The following is a 16,935-nucleotide window of genomic DNA, read 5'->3' as shown; positions in this document are numbered from 1 at the left end:
AGCACCCTGCCCCCCACAGCCACCCCCCCGGGCTAATTCTGAGGGACTGGGCCCCCCAACCCCCCCTTACGCCACCGCTCGAGGCGGGCTCCCCCGCCCCCTCTGAGCCCCCGCCGCTGTTGCCCGCAGAGATCAGTTCCCCCATGGGGGGGGGCAGGATCTCAGGACCCTGGTCCTGTCGGGGGGGGGCAGTGCCCTCCCGGGCTGGGGGGGGTCCCCGCGGTGCCCCCCTGCGGTGGCCAGGCCGCCCCCGCCCCCCTCCCTGGGGTGCGCCAAGCGCAAGTCCTCCGCCCTCCCAGAATCCTTCACGTCGCCCGCTTCTCCCCGCCCCCCTCTCTGCGGCCGGGGCCGGCGGAGCAGGACCCAGGGCGAGCCCGCGTGTGGGGCTGCACCGCGCTTCTCGGCCGGGGCCTCGCTTGGCAGCAGCGTCAGGCCCGCTGGATCCGCCCTTCCCGCCCGCCATGGCTCCCCCGACAGGTACCCCCCAGCTGGGGGGGCAGGGCCACGTGGGAGGGGTGCGAAGGGATTAAAACAGGCGGGGGGAGCAATGGGGGGGTGGAAAGGGAAACGGGCAGGGGGAGATGGCGCTGGGGTGGGGGAGGGGCTATGGAGGCGGGGGGGGATATGTAGACAAGGGGGCAAAGTATAGAGTGAGGGGCGTGGGGAGGGGGTCTAGGGTTGGGCAGGGGTGGCAGTGTGTAGGCTGGAGGAGCAGGGAGGGGGGGGCACAGGATGGGGAGAGGGAGAGCAGCGAGATGAATGTTGGGTGGGGGGGGAGCAGTGTTTGGGGTGGGGGGGCTGGGGGAAGGAGGATGGGAAGTTGGGGTGGGGGGCAGAGTAAAGGAGATGGGAATGGGAAGGCGGAGTGGAGGGACTGAAAGCCGTGAGGCAGGTTTAGCTGGAATTCGATGATTATAAATTGGCGAGGCAAGGTGGGCGAGGTAATACCTTTTATTGCACCAGCTCCACTTGAGTAGAAGGTTTCACCTCACCCACCTTGTCTCTCTCATGTCCTGGGACCAGCTCGGCTGCAGCTGCAAACAGAGCTGTGGAGATCACTTGTAAATCTGAAGCTTTCCAAGCAATATTGCTCTCTCTCTCGTTGCCTCTCAGGTGGGCATCTGCTCCCTACTCTCTATTTAAATTTCCCCTGCAAGCAAGGAGAGGCTCCTCTCCAGGTTGTAAAGGGCTGCGGGGCTGGAGTGAGATAAAGCTCACTTCTGTGGAGTTACTCCCAGCACCGTGGGGGTGGCAGCTCTGCATCTGGGTCTGCTGCAGTCACTGGTCTCCTCATTAAGGCTACACTGGAGTGCTTAGGTGTAATCTTCCCATCATCTACCCCTACTGCACCAGTTCCTTGTCATTCTTTGTGTATGTTACTTCCCCCCCAAACCAAAGTTTCAGAGCTCCTCCACAAATCTCTGCCAGCCCTCCTGCAGTAACAAACATATGTGTGTCTGATTGAGGGCAGGGTAATTAAGGAATCAAGTTTTGGTTAAGGGGTTGCTATAAATGAGGGGGTAAAACCTTGACTGGAAACAGTTTTGTTTACTCTTTGGTTCAGACAGATTGGGTTCTCTTCAGAGCCTGTTACAAGGGATCTGTGGTATTTGCCAGACCTGTCTTTTGAGTCCCTGCCTTATTAATCTGTGGGTGAGCTCTCCACACTCTTCTAGGGCAATATCTTATATGTAGATCTCTTTCTTACCTATTCAGGTAACGTTGTGGACAGCCAGTCCCACAGACCCCCAGTGAACCGACTAAGATGGGACCTGACAGCAGAGCAAATAGAGAACATGACTGTCGAGCTCCTAGAGAGGACCAAGCAGGTCTATGACCGGGTGGGCTCCCAGGAGCAGGGGGAGGTCTCCTATGAAAATACCCTCAAAGCTCTGGCTGATGTGGAGGCGGAGTATACAGGTACCTGGACAAACAGGATTTGGCTGTTTTCTGGAGCCCTCTTGCTTTTGTTAGTAGCGGAGTGCTTTTTAGATCTTGTGCACCTCTGGTCTCTAGAATCATTGTTTTTTTCTTGCATAACTCCACTAGCCTCTCTCTTACGTGTCCTCTAGGTAGTGTTTATACAGTGGGACATAACTAGGGTAAGTGGGATGAAATTGGATGGGAAACATAGACAGAATGTCAGGAAAAATCTGCCTGATGGTGAGTTTGGCAGTGGGATGGTTTCCGAGAGGAACTGCGGGCAGCCCCACTAGTTGTGATTTTTAAAAGCAACACTTAGGACTTTGAAGTTGCCTGTTGCTGCAGTATCTGGACAAAGGGCTGGACAGTGTGCTGAAGGAAACAACCATGCATCGGCAGAAAGATGATTGGGTGACCAGGGCTTTTCCATCTCTAGCTTCTATGATCAGATGTGGGATGAGCACACATGGTGTGAGCTCCCTTCTCTGTGTAAACAATGTATTTCTTTTTAGAACTACAGCTAAAATGCTCTGAAAAAATAACACCGTGTTTATAAATGAAGCTGACCTCAGGGTAACACCTGTTTATTCTCAATGGTGCATAAATCATACAACCTTCCACCCTTGCGGTATCTTTTCCTGAGTCTGACCACCAGTGGTGCAAAGGAAGTGTCATGAGTTTGTGTGCTGGAAATGGCCCAACTTGATTATCATACACATATCACTTTAGATAAGCTATTACCAGCAGGAGAGTGGGGTGGGGGGAGAGAAAACCTTTTGTAGTGGTAAATACCCATTTTTTCATGCTTTGTGTGTATAAAAAGATCTTCTATACTTTCCACAGTATGTGTCCGATGAAGTGAGCTGTAGCTCACAAAAGCTTATGCTCAAATAAATTGGTTAGTCTCTAAGGTGCCACAAGTACTCCTTTCCTTTTTACCCTCCTTCTCTGATTTCCCCACCCCCCCCAAAAAAGGGGGCGGAGAGGGGAAGATTCCTTACTAAGCAGGGATGGTGTTAACATCCGTAGACCTGTCAGCCCTTTCTTGGCACACCCAATTCTCTGCTCAGCAGAGAATTCTCATGGCGGATCTGTGGGGACAGCAGTGCCCTGCTGCAGGGTTTTGTTGTTCAGAGTCGCACGAAAGTGGTGGTAAGGGATATGCTCCCTGCCTTTGCCTTCTGAAGTGGAAATGGGCAAGGAGAACACAAGCTGTGGACACGAAGGCTTTAAGAAGCATCCACACTAGAACAGCATCATTTTAAAATGTGATTATTTGGGGTTTTTTAGTCCGTCTCAAAAAACCTTCCTAGCAATTAAACAATCAAAAATAATCAGACTTTGGAGCGCCTGCCCAAACCAAAGGACCTCCCCCAAACCCTGTTATCTGTGGCCAAAACCCAACCCTGCTGGGCTTTGTCTACATTAGCAAATCCCTGAGCTGCAGCAAACCCTGGTGTGGGTCCAGCTGAGCAGAGCTAGATAACCCGGTGGAAAACGCCCAAGTTCTTTGTATGATGCAGCTTCCAGCATGGATTGCCCCAGTGAGGAGTTACCATGCTGCGGGAGGTGTAGCTCTTGAGGTCAATCCAGCGCCCACAACAAAGTCACTGTGATCTTTCGGAGGGGAGGTACTCTGTGACTGCTAGGTTCGTGGCTGGCATGACACTGGTGTTCTCAGTGCCAGTTCTGTGGTGATAGCTGGGTGCATCCTTCCCAGCCCACGCTGACCTGAGGGAGAGTCCTAGGATCCAATCCTGAACCCCTGAGTTCCTGGGAGTGGCAAACTGGATGTATAGGTATTTCCTGATTAACCAGCAGTGCTCTGTCTAATCCTGTCTCTCCGGTTAAGCAGACAGCAGTGGTTGTGTGTAGGGCAGCATCTTTTAACAAGGACACGTTGTCTGGCCTCCACAGCATCATAGGATTTCACCTAGAACTATGGCTTGAATTCTCGTGCTCATGAAAAATGGGAGACAGGTGGCACTGGTCAGAGCCAGGAGTTAGATGGGTAACCGCTGTGCGAGCTTCCCCACACCACTCTGCCTGTGTGTCACGGCAAGCTGGGTCTCAGGCCATTTCCCAAGGGACAGGTGTCGCCAACACCCCACAGGGTACTGCCAAACAGAGCCATGGGATATTGCGATGCTTTCTGGGGCAGTCAGAAGCCAAGAGCTTTGCCTCAAGGAACTTGCCATGTAGCGTCGACACACAGATCTGGCTCTGAGACCAGGAGACTCAACAGAGACTTCAAGGACTGAATGAGCCGAGGAGGATCGAACTCAGTGCTAGAGGGGTTTGTTCCGGGTCAGGTGGGGACGTGTTGGTGGGAGTAGCTTGCCGTGTCCCCGCTTGGGCTCTTTGTCGGGCTCCAGATGGAGAAACTGGCACCTACTTCATACGCTAACCCTAGAGCACGCCAGTGGATGCACACTGCTGCTCCTGCTGCGGCCTGAGCTCCTGGCTTTGTCGTTTCAGTTCAGAGGAACATGCTGGACTTTCCCCAGCACGTCTCCCCTCGCAAAGATATCCGCACGGCGAGCACGGAGGCGGACAAAAAGCTCTCAGAGTTCGACGTGGAGATGAGCATGCGGCAGGATGTGTACCAGAGGATCGTTTGGCTCCAGGTTCAGAGGAAGGGGGGAGGGATAACCTGAGTGGCTCACAGTGCTGAGAAGACAACAGGCCCAGCATCCCAACAGGGAGTGCACAGGGACCTCCCTTTAATTTCAAGGAGTCCCTCTCCCTACTGTCCGTCCTATTGAGTTTAGAGCTAAATTACAATGTGAGGGCAATATTGTCTAGTAGTTAGAGCAAGGGACTGGGGAATCGGGACTTCTGGGATCTAGTCTCAGCTCTGACTCACTGTGTGATCTTGAACAAGTCCCGTCCCTTTGTTTTGCCTCAGTCTGCCTATCTTTAAAATGAGGCTGGTGACCTTGACCTACATCCCATGGAGGTTCAGGGTTGGCTAATGATTTGTAATGTGCTTTGAGATCCGTGTTGAAAACGATATAGTGAGGACCAGCCTCTTGAATCTAACTCTTCTAGGGGGGTGTTTTCCTCTAGTTCGGGGCCCGCAGACATTGAAGCAGGCCGGGTGTAGGACCGACACCAATGGCTTGCTGCGGCTGTGTGGAAGCTGTAGATTAGCAAACCACACTCCCTGCACTGTCGCCCCTTCGGCTCCGGACGCTCCCCCTTTTTGTCTGACAGGAGAAGGCAGAAAGTGCTTCCCTGAGGCCTGAAGCGAAGAGGTATCTAGAGAGGCTGATTAAACTGGGTAAACGAAATGGCCTTCACCTCCCGGAGGAGACGCAGGAGGTGAGACTGTCAATGTATCGTAAATAGCTGTACAGAGGGGTACCTACAGCTAAAGTGGTGTGATCTAGATCAGAAGACGGTCAGCCAGGACTCCTGGGTTCTATTCCTGGCTCTATCACTGACTCAGGGCAAGTCAGGTTAACGCTCTGTTTTCCCTCCTCTAAGTGGGGATAATACACCTGTCAGCCTGGGGAGCTAATCTTTGTACCCTTTAGGGTCCTGGGCTGAAGAGAGTCTCAGTAGAACATAGCAGTCTAGGAATGAAAGCAGCCTCCAGCCCAAGAGTGATAGTAACGTGCAGTTTGCATGCAGGGGGCAGAGGTTCTGTAAGGGTGGTGGGGAACAGTGAGCAGATTTTGCTTGACTAGGGTAACCCTCATCTCATGGGCCCCACTGCAGCAGGTAGGGCTAGAGGGCGGTCGGGGGACTTGACACCAGGTTAAAAATAGACAAGCAGGGGAAATGAAATCGGCCGATGGCTGGCCAGACCTTAAACACCCACAGCTCCTTGAGCTGGCCACAAACAGACGGGCCCGTGGCGTGATGGCTGGGCTTCCACCAGGGGTGACCGGAGGTTGCCTATCCCAGGCTGAGATCTCTGTGTCTCTGCGCAGCCGGCCCTGTTTGGAGAGAAGCCGGGGACCCATGTGCGCACAGAACTGACTAAGTATTGCTCAGCTTCCTTCCACAATGTCGCTGGGTCTGATGACGTGTGTGTGTGTGTGTGTGTGTCTTTTTTTAAAGAAAATCAAAGCTATTAAGAAAAGGCTAAGCCTGCTCTGCATTGACTTCAACAAAAACCTGACCGAAGACACCACCTCTCTGCCCTTCTCCAAGGAGGAGCTGGGTAAGGGCGGCTCGCGGTCGGGGGAACCAGGCCTGCTGGCGCCTCCGGGAAGATTTGCTTCTTCTGGCGCTAAGTCTCCAAGGACCGGGTCACCTTTGACCCATCTCTGAGCTCGCTCTCTAACTTCCCGATCAAGCGGAAACCTGCCAGTAGAAATGACTGGCAGCTGCTGCTGCCCCTGATCTTGCTTTGGTCCAGCTGGAGCAGCATGAGAGTTGCCAGTTACACCCAGCTACAGAGCCCCTTTTGGCTTGTGCACTCGTTGGCTTCCAGGGAAGGAGTGCGTTCCCGTGCTTCCTGGTTAAGCCGCCCCAGAGCGCACTGCCCGGGGAGCGGCATGGCTGTGGGGGGGGGGGGGGGGGGCTGCAGGTCGTCCTCAAAGTCTGTCCATCCTTGTCTCCTCTCCTCCTCCAGGGGGGCTCCCTGAGGACTTCGTGAACTCCCTGGAGAAGACCGAGAACGGCAAGCTGAAGGTCACCCTGAAGTACCCGCACTATTTCCCCCTCATGAAGAAATGTTGTGTGCCTGAGACGAGGAGGAAGGTGGAGGAAATGTTCAACTCCAGGTGCAAGGAGGTAAGTGGATGAAGGTCTTGGGCAGAACTCCTGAGCATGCAACCTTGTTAGCCTAGAGCACAGCACTGGCTTTCACCCTAAGCTACAGCCCAGCGCCAAAGAGTGTTTCCGGGTGTAGGTCACCAGTGCCAGCCGTGGCCCAGGAGCCCCTTGGCGTCGGCTGGCCAAGGGCACAGGGGAAGCATTACACTGGCCCAGATCAGTGGCGACTGCCGGCCACCATCATCTGAGGACAGTTCAGCGGCCCATTTGAAACGAGCATGGTGGGCCTCAGGCCAGGGGCCTGCACCACCCAGCCCGCCATCCCACTGAGCATTCTCAGCGGAGATGCCAAGGGTTCGAATGGGTGATGGAGGCCCTGGCTGGTGTTTTGGGGGGACGTCCTGGCCTAGCCTTTGGGCATGAGGGGACTGACTTGCTGCTGCTTTCCCGGGATGGCTGCTCTGTTCCACCTTGGCCTTCGAGCCTCCTCCCTGCCTGGCACTTCCGGCTCCATGGGCTGAGCCTTCTTCTCCATCGCAGGAGAACTGCTTGATCCTGAAGGAGCTAGTGGACCTGCGGGCTCAGAAATCCAGCCTCTTGGGCTTCGACACTCACGCTGATTTCGTGCTGGAAATGAACATGGCGAAAACCAGCAAGACCGTGGCTTCCTTCTTAGGTACCGCACCTGGCTTTGGAAGGGGAGGGGCTGGGTTTTCCTGTACATCCTACTCTCATGGTTCTTCCCCCTCTTCATCTGTCCAGATGAGCTGGCCCAGAAGCTGAAGCCCCTGGGGGAGAAGGAGCGGGCCGTGATCCTGGACCTGAAGAAGAACGAGTGCAAGAAGCGGGACTTAGAGTTTGACGACCGCATCAATGCCTGGGACATGCGCTACTACATGAACCAGGTGGAGGAGACCAAGTACAGCGTGGACCAGAACCTGTTGAAGGAGTATTTCCCCATGCGGGTAGTCACCGCTGGCCTTCTGGACATCTACCAGGAGCTGCTGGGCCTGAGCTTCCTCCTGGAGGAGCACGCCCAGGTCTGGCATGAGGACGTCCAGCTCTACTCGGTGAAGGACATTGGCTCGGGCAAGACCATTGGGAAATTCTACCTGGATTTGTACCCCCGGTGAGTCCCCTGTCGCACCAGAGCGAGGGAGATGGGCTTGGGGATGGTGGATCTTGTCACCCAGGCCCACGGGGGAACCTCCTGCACCCCCTTCGGAGTGACCGGGGAGTCTGTCTGCGGGAGGGTTACGGGCTCTGGACTCCTTCCCAGTGTGACAATGGAACCGGTTGCCTATGGCTAGTCGAGCAGGGTGTGGTGCTGCCACCTGAGGACGGGAGTTGTGCTTGTGACTCTCTCCTTGTGCCACCCATCCCTGGCAGTAGGTCAGCACTGCCCGCCTGCCCCTCACAGTGGCGTTAGCTTTATCCCTGCAGTCAGCAGGGCCTGACTTCAAGGTGAGGGCGTATGGTGCTGAGTGGGGCTTCCCACTGTCGCCCAGCAGCTCTCCATTGTGCCTTGCCCTGGGGTGGTCTCCCCATCCCGTCTGAGCTGCAGTGACAGCCAGCCCCCACAGCGGAGGCCAGAGAAGCCCTGACTCCTGCATTCCTGCAGCCTGCCTCTTCTCTCTGGTGGGTGCCTGACCTCCTCCTCTCCCACCAAAGCAGCACAACAAACGCTGAACGTCCAGTGCCCCTATATAACTCGCCCCGGGGGGATGGCTGCTGGGGGGGGCTTTGCCATCTCAAACCACTTGCTAGGGTCAGCTTGAGATCTGCTGTGTGCTCCTGCGGGGCCTGTCTGCTCCTGCAGTGGGATTGGCTCTGTCCCATTCCCTTGCCCCCGATGGAAAGCGAACAGGGGTGCATTTGGTCCAGCTGATCCCAGTGAGCACTTGTTCTGCATGAATCCGTCTGCGCCTTGCAGGCGGCCCCTGGGTTCTAATAGGCTCCCTACGTGATGCGGCTGGATGTGCTGGTACGTCCGTCTGACGGTCTCCTCCACCCATTCCAGGGAGGGAAAGTATGGGCATGCAGCCTGCTTCGGCCTTCAGCCAGGCTGCCTGCTGCCGGACTCCAGCCGGCAGGTCTCCATCGCTGCCATGGTAGCCAACTTCACCAAGCCCACGCCAGACGTGCCATCCCTGCTGCAGCACGATGAGGTGGAGACCTACTTCCATGAGTTCGGCCACGTCATGCACCAGCTCTGCTCGCAGGTAAGGATGGGGCCATGTGGGGGGCAGCGGGTCGCTTGCTCGTCCTAGCCCCACACAACGCTGCAAGGGGAGAAGGCTGGAGCACCGGCCAGAGCCACACAGAGGGCAAGGGGTGCAGACATCCTCCCACACAGCTCTGCCGGTGGCTCTTGATCCCGACCCACAGCTCCCCCAGCTAACCCAGCCCCGGGCTCCCTACACACCGCTCTGCCAGTGCCCCTCAATCCCCTCCTGCAGCTCCCCCTGCTATCCCAACCATGGGCCCTTCCCCTTCACCGCTCTGCCAGTGCCCTTCGATCCCGACTTGCAGCTCCCCCTGCTATCCCAGCCATGGATCCCCCACCTTCACCGCTCTGCTGGTGCCCCTCAATCCCAACCTGCAGCTCCTCCGACGCTCTGCTATCCCTGCCCTGGGCTGCCTACCCACCCAGCTCTGCCTGTGAGCCGCAGCCCCCACTTTGCCAATCCTTTGCCATACTCGCGCGACAGCTGACAATTGTGCCAAACGGTGCAGCAGCTTGGGGCAAGCGAACGATTCCGGGGACAAGGCTGAGAGCAGCAAACTCCTCTCACTTATGATGGAGGCTCGAAATTCCGATCTCCATGCTTGCCAAGCCTGATCGTTTAATCGTGGGCTTCTTGTGCCCAGCCAGGGCCATTCTGCTTGGCTGGGTTACTCCTCACCCCCAGGTGGGCACTCTCTGGGGCAAGGGGGATCTGGGCTGGTACTCTGTGTCCACGCCGACTCGGCTGCGTTGTGACAGCATGTGTGTCTTGTAGGCAGAGTTTGCCATGTTCAGTGGGACCCACGTGGAGCGGGACTTTGTTGAAGCCCCATCTCAGATGCTGGAGAACTGGGTGTGGGAGAAGGAGCCCCTGCTGCGTATGTCCAAACACTACAAAACCGGCAGCCCCATGCCCGACGAACTGCTGGAGAAGCTCATCCAATCCAGGCAGGCAAACACAGGTAGGAGCCACGGCACCTCCCCCACCCCCCAGTTGGGATCAGCCTCGTCTCGCCCCTCTGCTGTGCCCGTTGGGGGGTGGGGTTGGTGGGGAAGGAACCCACCTGTGATCGTTAGCAGTCATGGGGCAGGAGGGGCTGGGGGTCTAGATTGAAGGGTGTGGGGGCTCAGCACTGGAAGAGTGGGAGATGGCAGGACAGGCTTGAGGGGGTCTTGGCAGAGCTAGGGGGGTGGGGAGCAAGCACGCGCAGCCGGTCTCTGCCAGCTGTTACCCACCCGCTGTGGCCTCCCGCGGAGGCGCTGTCTGCCTCACGCTTTGCTTCCCTCTCCCCTCCTTTAACAGGGCTGTTCAACTTGCGTCAGATCGTCCTGGCAAAGGTGGACCAGGCCCTTCACACCCAGACAAAGGCAGACCCAGTGGAGGAGTACACCCGGCTGTGTGAGGAGGTGCTGGGCATCCCCGCCACCCCAGGTACCCACTTGGCACTGATGGGCATGCTGGTTCCACAGGTTCTGGGGAGAGGGGCTGTGGCTGGTGCAAGTCCAAGGTAAAATCTTCTCTCTGAAGATCATGTCAAGGGAAAGGAGCTTTTCCTCTCTTCCTGGTCTCCTGCCTAAGCACATTCCAGGGCAGACTCTCAAAACGCCCTGTGCCAAAAATCGCTCCCCTGTGCCCCTCAACAGGGGGGCTAGAGCCACTGGATATTCCCAGCCCCAGCCTATAAAGGCAGCTTTGCCCCATTCTGCTTCCCCACTCGCTTTGGGCACATCTGCCAGAGTTAGGGTGGCATGTCCAGGAGCGTTGGGCTTGGGGAACGTGCCGTTCGCTCCATTGGGAGCAGCATTAAGCCGCTGCCAAGCATGGTGGAAAATCCCTTCCCTTCCTCTCCCCCAGATTGTTTTCCCACTAGGATCAGAGGGAAGTTGATCTGGTGCCTGGGCTGGTAAATTTCCACGTCAGGTTTTTGCCGCTTGAATCAAGGATGTTTTCCACCCCCCTCCTCAGGCAATTGTCTGAGTGCCTGACTCCTGCAGCGCGTCTCATCAACGGGCCATGTGTCTCTTAATTCCCAAGGTACGAACATGCCGGCCACATTTGGCCACCTGGCTGGAGGCTACGATGCCCAGTACTATGGCTACCTCTGGAGTGAAGTGTATTCCATGGACATGTTCCACACGCGCTTCAAGCAGGAGGGGATCATGAACTGTAAGGTAATGGAAGCTCCTGTCTGTCTGTCTCCACCGTGTGCCATAGCCATGCTGCCTGCTGTGGGAATATCAGCCCAGCGGGAAGGGTGCCGTGATCTGCAGGGACCCCCGCCCTGGCTGTGGTCAGCCCAGAGCATGCGGAAGGGGTTAGCACAGGCAGCAGCATTGTGGGATGAGAGCTCTCTCCCTCACTGGTCTCCCGTGCCCTGATCCCTCCTCCTGCTCTGCCTTCCCCCCACCCCTGGCCTGTCTCCCCTTGCAGGTGGGCATGGATTACAGGAACTACATCCTGCGTCCCGGGGGGTCCGTGGATGCAAGTGTCATGTTGCGACGGTTCCTGGGTCGAGACCCCAAGCAGGATGCCTTCCTGGCCAGTAAAGGACTGAAGGTTGAGTCCAGCTCGCTGCCTTCTGCCTGCTGAACACCCGCCCACCACCCTGTGAGTAGAGCCAGCTCCTGTGTCTGCGAACCCATCCTCCTGAGCCAGAGAACCAGGCAGCACCAGACGCCTCTGTCGTCCAAACACCCGCCGGGCGGGCTGACTCCGCGGCTGCTCTTCGGCCCCAGAGCGAACGTAGGGCCTCGGGCAGAGGTTTCGATCCGGCGCTGCCATTTCCCCTCTCTGGAATGACAGCCGTGCCAAGGGGAGGGCGGTGCAATCCGTCACCCCTTGGCGCGGTGTGTGTGTGTGTGTGTGTTATAAGTAGCCCATACAAATTGCCTTGAAGCTGAAACTTTGCACCCAGAGTGTCTGCACCAGGGGGCAGCTCGATTGGGGGGTCGGGGTGTTAAAAATTGGATTCACCATTTTAGAAGTGGCACCATTGTTTAAAAGCTGAGACTTCCCCAGCCCTCAGCTTGTTTTGTGCCCAAAGGTAAAATCACGGCTCTGATCATAAAACAAATGAACAGAGAGAGAATTAAATAGCAGGGAGGATTTGGGCTTGGTCTCCTCTCCAGTGGGCAGATTGGAAACCTCAGAATAAACCCGGCTGCGAGGCCAAGGTGTAAAAAGCCACAAAGTGCACCTGCGCTAATTTAATAGCCTCGCTCACCCCTAAAAGGAATATTCCCGTCCACACTACTAGCCTGCCGGGCGAGTGGGGTGTTTGTTCCCTCTCACCCCAGCATCACCACGTGGGTCGAGGAGACTCAGCTCAGAACTTTCTCCATTTTGTTTTGATCAAAGTAAATGAAATTCCAGCCCATGTCAGAAGGGGGCGCTGTCCCCTCTCCTCTTCCTCCCCTGTGAGGCGGGTGAGTGTATTCAGAGCTGGAAGGGACGCCACCCTGCAAAGGTACCAAGCGTCCTCTTCTGGGCGGTCAGTACTTAGCAAGCTCGGATGCTAACAACGCTGGGGGGGCGTCAGTATCGTAACGTGACCGGGCTGCTGCATCTCCGAAAGCAGAGGTTGGCCCAGGAAGCAGGGGGCACAGACAGATGACAGCAATGTGGTCCACAGGGATACAAATATCTAGGGGCCTAGTGACCTGGCTAGGGATCTTTTAATGTTGGGCTGTGGGGAGCTGATGAAAGTCAGCCGGCTCAGGGCCCTGTTTGCACTGCAGGGGAACCTGTGTGAGCAGCGACTCCATCCACCCACGGGTACAGCCTAGCACCAGCCCTACTGCAGAGAGGCCAGTGCTGGCACCATATGCCTCCCTCCCTCGCTGTCTAGCCACCTCTAACCCTGCTCGCAGTCTGTCATCAGAGGCGTTGGTCTCCCCCTGCAATCCAGGTGTCTTTGGCGGTGAGTCGCTCAGATTCTTGACAGACTGACCCGTCCATTATGAAACGGTCTGTTTCAATGGATGTGTAGGCTGTGGATCAGTCCCTCCTCCTCTGCCCCGGGATGGCTAACCACTGCCTTCGCTCATTTCAGCAAATGCCCTTTTTGGTTTAGTGTTTCGCTGTGCTGTGAAAAACCAAACAGGATGCGATTCAGCTCCTTGTACAATGATCCAGCTGAGTTGCATCATCTGCTCTCCCCCCTGCTTCTCCTCAGGGACAGTAGAAACCCACAGCAAATTCTGGCAAAAACTGTTCTCCCTCCATATCTGAAATTTCACACCGGGCCTATTCTATACTACTTGATTCCTACTCTTGTATAGTGTAATACTAGATGTAAGACAGGGAGAATCATTGGAAATATTTATTAGCTTCTTAATGTCAATTACTGCTGCTGCTGGACCGAGTGTTATAGAAAAGCCCTATGATCTGCCAGGCAGGAATCTCACCTACTTCTTTTAGGTGATGCACTTTTAAGCATCACTTTTAAGGACTGTAGCAAAGCGTGAATTCATTTAAATGGTACAAGCCTCCCACTAGGGTAAGATTTGAGGTATAAATTGATTCTTATTCACACTCCCTTTTCTCTGTGATTATGCCCCAAACCAGTGTTGATCCATCTCCGTTCTAACTGCTGCTGGTAAATGGGTTAAAAACCAAAAACCCAAATAACCAACCTTTTTATTTTCTGTCTGAAAATTTCCCCTAAACTCCCCGGCCCTGGGCAGGGAAAGGCAAGCACAGACAGAGAGAGGAGGTGCAAAGTTTTCAAAAGTAGTCACTGAATTTGAGCTCCTCAATTGTTGGGGGATCCAACTTGAGCCTCTCAGGGCTTGATGTTTTTTCTGAGGGTGTTGATTTCAGCTGGAACTGTGGGTGCCCAGTGCTGCTGTTGGACCCTTCTGAAAATGTGTGCCACTCTTGTAAAAAGAACACTCATAGATGTGTTTCTTGCTTCGGCTTAAAGGATTCAGTTAAAAATCACACTTCCACCTGGATTTTTGTAACCTCCCAAGTCTCACCATTAGTGAAAGATCCAGGGGTGGGGGTGGAGTCGATATTTTCCCTATGTTTTCACTAGGGATGTTAATATTGGTTTAAAAAGTTAATCGGCTAAACGATTAAAATTATATCGTTTAACCAGTTACCTGTTAACCAATGTCGCTCTGGCAGGGTGGCAGGGGCTGGGGTCTTGCTAGGGCCACTCCAGCTCGATGTCGTGTCCCGCCTGCCAGCTGCAGGGTTTAACAGTTAAGGTTTGGTTAACGGTAAGCCTAATGCTTACTGGTTAACCTTTTACATCCCTAGTTTTCACTCCTACCCTGTGCATTTGACAGCACTTCATAAAACTGACTAGACACGCTGGATGAAACCCTGCTTCCATGGACTTCAGTGTCAGAACTCCCACTGATTTCAGTGGGGCCAGGATGTCACCACAGTTCTCATCCTCTCTAGTCATTTTGCCTTGTTTAGGGTTTCTCAGTAACAGGAGAGAGAAACATTTTGTTTCCCCACAAAGGAAAACGGGGCGTGTAAATGTTCGCCCAAATTGGAGAAGGCCCCAGTGACTGGGGTGGAAACTACAGCCGCTTTTGATTCTTTGTTTTACCAGACTCGATTTCAGGATGTCTTTGCCCCTTTAACAATCTTCACATTTACAGTGCCCAGCTCTGGAGCTCGCCCCCGGCCCGTGCTCTAAGAAACAACATCCACCCCTGTGCTGCAGTTAAGCAGCTGGATGCAGCTCTGGCTGAGCAGGGAAGGTTTTGGGCAACGGGGAAGGATAGAAACCGAACTCTGGGAGCTTAGCTCCTTGTGGGAGATGGCAGAATCTGCAGGGCATCCCTGGCACCGCCTGGCTTTCAGATTTTCCATTGTCCCTGGGCGTGGCTCATCCCCTAAAGAGTGAAAGTGAGACTGTTGTTTTCTGGTGCTTCTGTTGTCATACAGCATTAACAATCTGTAGTCTCTGGACAGGTCCCCTGGCCGCAATCTGTCCGGTCCCCCCTCTTTGAATTGCAAATCATCCCCTACCCTTAAGTTCCAGCTTCGGGATCCTCCACACAAAATGGGTTACATTGCAGGAGCGACACCTGCCAGTCACCTGAAACCCCCCCCCCCCCCAACCTGCAGCTTCCTTTTGATTCTCATTTCCTTCTCCTGCTGTGAACATCAAAATGGCTCAGTGACTGTTATGCGGTTGTTAAGTCTCTGTTGTTACCCGGAAACCTGTCGCTATGTACAGCTGAACGTGTCAAGATGCTGAGCACCCTGGACACAGGAGTGGAGCGTAATCCTGCTGTAGAAATCTGGGCTGCACTATTGGATGGGTTTAGCTGGATCTTTGCATTAGATCTTTCAAACAAAGCATTCCCCCGATGCCACCCCAAATTCAGATTGTTTTAAATTCCACCCCCCACCCCCTTCTTTATTTATTTGTATAAAGGAATCGTGGCTTTTCCCCTCCACATCTGGCTCAGTGTTATTCACCAAGAAAAATCCAGACACGGAAAAGGATCGGTAAAAATTGCTTCATGAGCCATGCAGGTGATACCACCTGTGTGGCCCTGTCTCCCTGCCCCTTCTGGTGGAAGGCGATCAGATGTGGGACCCTTCCCCGCCGCCCGCCTCCCTGTTATTTGGCTCGGCCTCCCGACGTTCCATCCCAGGGCTGGGTATGTAAGAAGTGATGTGGCTCCTTGCTGCCCGCTGTGTACTTTACACATGTTTTCTCTCTTCCCACCGTTCTAGACATAAGCTCTATCTCTGTCCCTGGGCGTCAGCGCCCACATGGCTCATCGCTTTTATGAATCAATAGCGTGGGGTGTTCTTTTTTTTTTTTTTTTTAAGTGTAAAGATTCTGGGTTTTAAGGCCTTTTGACCTCCTTCCCTGCTCCCTTCCACCCACTTAGTCTTTTTACTGAATAAGCTGGAATGGGATAAACTGTACGCTTTCCTCTTTTCTAATCAGGCCTCTGTGCTGCTCCTCTCAGCTTGCCATGGCAGTTTGCATGCAGAGGCTGGAATTCGTGTCCTCCCTGGGTCACAGGGAGGCACCTTTAGTTGTGGACCCTCCTATCGTCCTACAGAACCCACCTGACGCTGTGGCAATCTGTGCTCAAGGCGGGCTCAGGACTGGAATAGCAGTGTGGCTCAAAGCTGCATTGGTAGCCTGTGTGGTGCCCCTCTCAAAGCACGGGGTAGTCGTGCCCTTGCTTTCACTAGCACTGGAATTCACTCACGTGCCCCATGGCAAAGAACAAACCCTAACTGCACCAGGCACCTTGGCCTTGGAGTGTGGCTGCTTTTCCCTCTCACCCCATTTCTCCCCGATCCAACCAGGGGAGAGGTCAGGTTGTTTTCTGTTAACCACCTCCCAGGTCAGGGTGGTGTGTTTGGAGTTTGTAACGGTCACATCCAGCCCTGCTTGTTACCAGGGTTGGATTTTACATGATTCCTAGCACCAATAAAGAGTTTTCGTAAATTGAGCTGATGTCACTGGGTCTCTGCCATGGCCTTGGCTCAAGAATGTTGGGGAAAGAGAAGGGGAAAGCTTCTGGTGGCCTTCACCAGGACTCCTGGCTTCGGTGAGAGCAAACCTCAGAATCTCTAACGTATTTATCATTTCAGCATGGCTGGGCTGTTCTATCCATTGTGCAGATGGGAGTATTAAGGCAGAGAGAGATTAAGTGTCTTGCCCCAGGTCACAGGGAGACCGTGACAGACTAGGAATTGAACCTGGGTCTCCCACGTCCTAAGTTAGCACTCATCATCCTTCCTCCCTGTTTCCACCCTTACACCTCCTTAAATTACAGAGTTGATCATGATCCTATGCATTGCAGTTGCTCCTAGCAGCCCCGATTAAGCACCAGGACCGCACTGTGCTAGGCGCTGTACAAACCCAGAATAAAGAGCTGGGCCCTGCCCTGCAGAGCTATGAACAATCGGACACTGAAGTAGGGTGACCAGATGTCCCAATTTTTTTCTTACATAGGCTCCTATTACCCCCCCTCCCCGTGTCCCGATTTTTCACACTTGCTGTCTGGTCACCCGTCAGGGAACAATCAGTGCTTTATTCTACAGCCTACTTCCTAAACTG

General features: G+C 54.6%; 1 protein-coding gene across 4 annotated transcripts; it reads left to right on the top strand.

Moving 5' to 3' along the window:
- The first annotated feature begins 177 nt into the window (after window positions 1-177).
- THOP1 (thimet oligopeptidase 1) lies at window positions 178-16,324 on the top strand. 4 transcript variants are annotated; one of them, XM_073323687.2, is made up of 14 exons: window positions 178-477; window positions 1,696-1,920; window positions 4,402-4,550; window positions 5,140-5,247; window positions 5,992-6,094; window positions 6,509-6,669; window positions 7,192-7,327; window positions 7,414-7,780; window positions 8,672-8,873; window positions 9,654-9,840; window positions 10,182-10,310; window positions 10,914-11,050; window positions 11,310-11,486; window positions 15,283-16,324. In XM_073323687.2, the coding sequence occupies exons 1-13, from the start codon at window positions 462-464 to the stop codon at window positions 11,466-11,468; spliced, it is 2,079 nt and encodes a 692-aa protein (XP_073179788.2). In that variant the 5' UTR covers window positions 178-461; the 3' UTR covers window positions 11,469-11,486; window positions 15,283-16,324. The 4 variants fall into 4 exon arrangements, 3 of the variants coding, with proteins under 3 accessions (XP_073179788.2, XP_073179791.2, XP_073179790.2); XR_013635009.1 differs by having other exon boundaries at window positions 179-477; window positions 11,310-15,511; window positions 15,808-16,324; XM_073323690.2 differs by having other exon boundaries at window positions 179-477; window positions 11,310-16,324.
- The last annotated feature ends 611 nt before the right edge of the window (window positions 16,325-16,935 follow it).

This window comes from Lepidochelys kempii, chromosome 25 (genome assembly GCF_965140285.1).
Source record: "Lepidochelys kempii isolate rLepKem1 chromosome 25, rLepKem1.hap1, whole genome shotgun sequence".
NCBI lineage: Eukaryota > Metazoa > Chordata > Testudines > Cheloniidae > Lepidochelys > Lepidochelys kempii.
This window is presented reverse-complemented; position numbering and strand designations above follow the sequence as displayed.